At 38.9% G+C, this 3,629-nt stretch overlaps 1 protein-coding gene across 1 annotated transcript in view; it reads right to left on the bottom strand.

The window, feature by feature from the left end:
* The window catches only part of LOC139928038 (leucine-rich repeat-containing protein 43-like), a 10,814-nt gene extending 7,518 nt beyond the window's left edge, over positions 1 to 3,296 (bottom strand). Inside the window, exons 1-4 of the mRNA XM_071920381.2 lie at positions 3,210 to 3,296; positions 2,067 to 2,324; positions 1,255 to 1,365; positions 849 to 988 (exon numbers count right to left, since the gene is read on the bottom strand). Coding sequence (XP_071776482.2) covers positions 849 to 988; positions 1,255 to 1,365; positions 2,067 to 2,324; positions 3,210 to 3,296 — 596 coding nt within the window. The remainder of the gene's footprint in view (positions 1 to 848; positions 989 to 1,254; positions 1,366 to 2,066; positions 2,325 to 3,209) is intronic.
* Positions 3,297 to 3,629: the final 333 nt, after the last annotated feature.

The following is a 3,629-nucleotide window of genomic DNA, read 5'->3' as shown; positions in this document are numbered from 1 at the left end:
ATACACATAAAATAAATAAAGCTGTTTTTGTATTTTATGTTTTTTTTTACATGTTTGTTTGTTTTTTTTTACATGTGGGGAGTTGTAAAGCCCTAGAAACTGATTTGCCTTCCAGTATATTTGGCTCAATTTTTTTGGGTACCAACTCATGATATGTGATATGTTGGTCTCATACTACAAATTCAGAAATTGACTTTTGCTCCCGTTGAAACCAATTTCTAGTAGATGTGGTGCTTGTAGGTGGGATCAAGGGGAAAGATTTTCTACATTTCAGTTTCCACAGAAATTGCCCACTACATACTTAATAGTATTCCATTTCATCACTAACAAAAGAAATAGTGTTGTTTCTACAGGCGTGATAGTAGATAGTAGTGAATGCATCACATAGGTGCAAAAACCCACAATGAAAACTCATGAATGTGAAACTATCTTATCTGACAAACAATAAAACCGTTTTCCCTCAAACAGTCAATATGATTGAATTTGTTACACTTTTAGCAAGTAGACTGATATTATTACTTAACTGGAAACAAGCAACTTACTCAGCCCTGATCAGTTAAAAATTAAGTTAAAATTAAGTTCTCATTGAGGGGAAATGAAGGGAGGTTTCATGCAATATGGCAACATTTTCTAAATGCGATAAATCCATGTTTTTGTTTTGTTTTTTAATCTTATTTGTTTATTTATATATTTCTGAGCACTTGAAGATATCCAATATATATTTATTTATTTATTTTTCGGATTGGAGGAAATGTATGGGGATGGTGTCTGTTTTGTACCAAAAACCCCAATAAAAAGAAAGTTGTGGGGGAGGGGTAGCAGTTTCCGTTATGTGCATGATGACTAACCAGTGTTTTCCTGTGAGGTGGTGGATGTCTTCAAGGGAACCCAGATTGTTTGAACCAAGGCCGAGATACTGTAGGCGAGGAAGTTGGTGGTTGCTCAGACTGTCAAGACCACACAGCCGGTTGGCACGAAGCTCCAAAATCTGTGACAGGCACATAAGTGCTAATTATGACAAGGATTTTGCAGTGGAAACAGGTGAATCTGATCATCTGATAAACTACTACTCCTCACAATCAACAACAAACTGATTAATTTCTCACTGATTAATGGAAAATGCCAAAGACCCTGTGAACATCAGCACTGATGGAACTGAATCATTACGGCGTCAGTGAACCTTATCTCTTTGACTGGGTGTACAGCTCATTCAAGGTAACTGTTATTTCCAGCTTGTGTAGGAATGTGACTCACTCTCAGAGAGTGGGGAAAATGCCCCGCAGGTAACTCTGAGACGTTGTTGGCACTCAGCACCAATTCCTCGAGGTTGGAGAACTTCAACAGGCCATCGTCGATGACTGACACCTGATCCGCATGCACAGAGATCAAATAACTACAAAGTTTCACAATCATACAAAAGCAGCAAAGTATTTATTGAGTGAGGAAAGTGGATAATATTTACATTTTTAAACGCCAGCTCAAAACCTTACCTTTTTGCTCTGACTGTTAACTAAGTGTGTAATGTTTGTAATGTTTTAGCTCATCTCAATTCAATTCAATTCAATTCAATTCAATTAAAAAAATCTTTACTGTCCCCGAAGGGCAATTCAGGTGCAGCATAAAAACACAGGAAACACATACTGTACACACAGTAGTAATAAAATAAAGTGCAAAGACTAAGAAAGTGCTAATACCATCTTATTTCTTCTTATTTGTGTTATTTTATTCTTTTGTTTTACCTCTAACTGTTCTGTGCATTGGACCCTATTGCTGCAACCTCCATCCATTCCCTGTCTTATCTGCTTTGAATTGCATTAATTTTTAGGAAAAGTGCTCTATAAATAAAGTTTTGATTGATTGATTGTCTTGTTGTTTATTTATATAGCCCTTTATCACAGTCAAGGGCTTCACATACCATACATGTCATATACCATACTACATCATACATATACATATCATATACATCCTATACTATGTCATACATATACAATTGATTGATTGATTGATTGATTGAGGTTTTTTTTTCTATATTTGGGTGTAAAGAAAAGTGAAATCTGGACACTCACACCCTTGTCCACGATGCGCAGAGTGCTGAAGTATTTGAAGATGAAGTCCCCATCGAGGCGCTGAGGCGTCAGCACACACAGCTCTCTGAGGGCCGGGGCTTCGGGGCTCCATGACGCCTCTTGGTGCCAGGGGGAGCGAGGGCAGGTCAGCAGGTCGACGAGGGCGTCCGGCTCCTCGCTGTCGGCTCCCGCTCTGCCCTCGTCCCGCTCCGCATAGCCCCAGCTCTCTTCTTTAGATCGACCGCCGTTGGTCTTCCTCTGACAACAAAACCCACTGTGTGTTGAGCTGTACCTACTTCATACATACATACATACATACAATACATACATACACTACCAGTCAAAGTTTGGACACACCACATTTTTCTGTATTTTTACTATTTTCCACATTTTAGAACAAAACAAATCGAATTGTGCAGTGACCAAAAAAGTGTTAAACAAATCAAAACTATCTTATATTTTAGATTCTTTAAAGTAGTCGCCCTTTGCCTTGATGGAAAGGCAAAGGCTTTGGAAAGAAATTCATACATAGGCATCGACTTCACTATTTATATTTGTCCAAATTTCAAGCATTTAAGCATAAGCCTTTAGATCAAAATGGCTTTAAGATAATGAAAAACATAATACATTCAATCAGGTGTGTCCAAACTTTTGGCTGGTAGTGTACATGTCTATATATATGCTACATACATTCATAAATTGGCATATGTGTGGGATTAGTTGTTGTTTAGAGCTTTGAAGGACAGGGGGACAAAGGAGTGCTTATATGTACAGTATGTAATGTATAGTATGTATGTATGTATGTAAAAGTATTAGTAACAAGGACAGTTTTAGATCTTGTGGACATTCTGTTGTGGCAGCTATGGACTCTGTTGACACGGCCTAATCTGGCATGCATGGACAATTAACAGTCATCCATGTTATATACTTCATTTGTAATCTGGCATTTTGTTTGTTGGTGTGTTTGTGTTGGGTGGGCTGGGGAGGCGGGAGTGGGTGGGGGGTGTCTATGTGTTCTGTTTTTGGTATTTTTACATCTTTTTTTTATTTTTTATTGCATTTCTGTATGCTTATATATTGGACAAAGCAAAGTATCTAATCAAGAAAACATTACAGCAAATTTTACAGTTGAAATGAACTCACCCAACTGCCGTGTCCACATGGAAAGTCGCTGAGACACAGGCTGCGAAGCTGCTGCTCCAACACAGAAGAAAGTGTCTGGGAGCCCATAACTTACTAACAGAGAAGTTCAGATGGATGTGTTCCCATGAAATGCAGAGAGAAACACACAGTATCTAGCCATGTAATTAATATATATGCTCAGGTGCATTGTTCAGTCTTTGTCACTTAAAAGGTCTCTGCTGGCTGTTTACAAACGGTTGTTGCCTGGCAACAGCTGGGGCTCACACCAGGAACACTACACCATGTCAGGACTTCAGGCTCTGTGCAGGGCCGGGCTGCGTCTGTGAGGCAGAAACCACTTTGATCTGTTTGTTTCCTGAGTACAGCACAGATTTGTATTCATACTGTTGACGCAGCAGTCTGTTTCGACAGTGATGCATT

Source organism: Centroberyx gerrardi, chromosome 8, assembly GCF_048128805.1.
Source record: "Centroberyx gerrardi isolate f3 chromosome 8, fCenGer3.hap1.cur.20231027, whole genome shotgun sequence".
NCBI classification, from domain to species: Eukaryota; Metazoa; Chordata; class Actinopteri; order Beryciformes; family Berycidae; genus Centroberyx; species Centroberyx gerrardi.
Note: the sequence above shows the minus strand (reverse complement) of the source record. Positions and strands in the feature narration are given on the sequence as shown.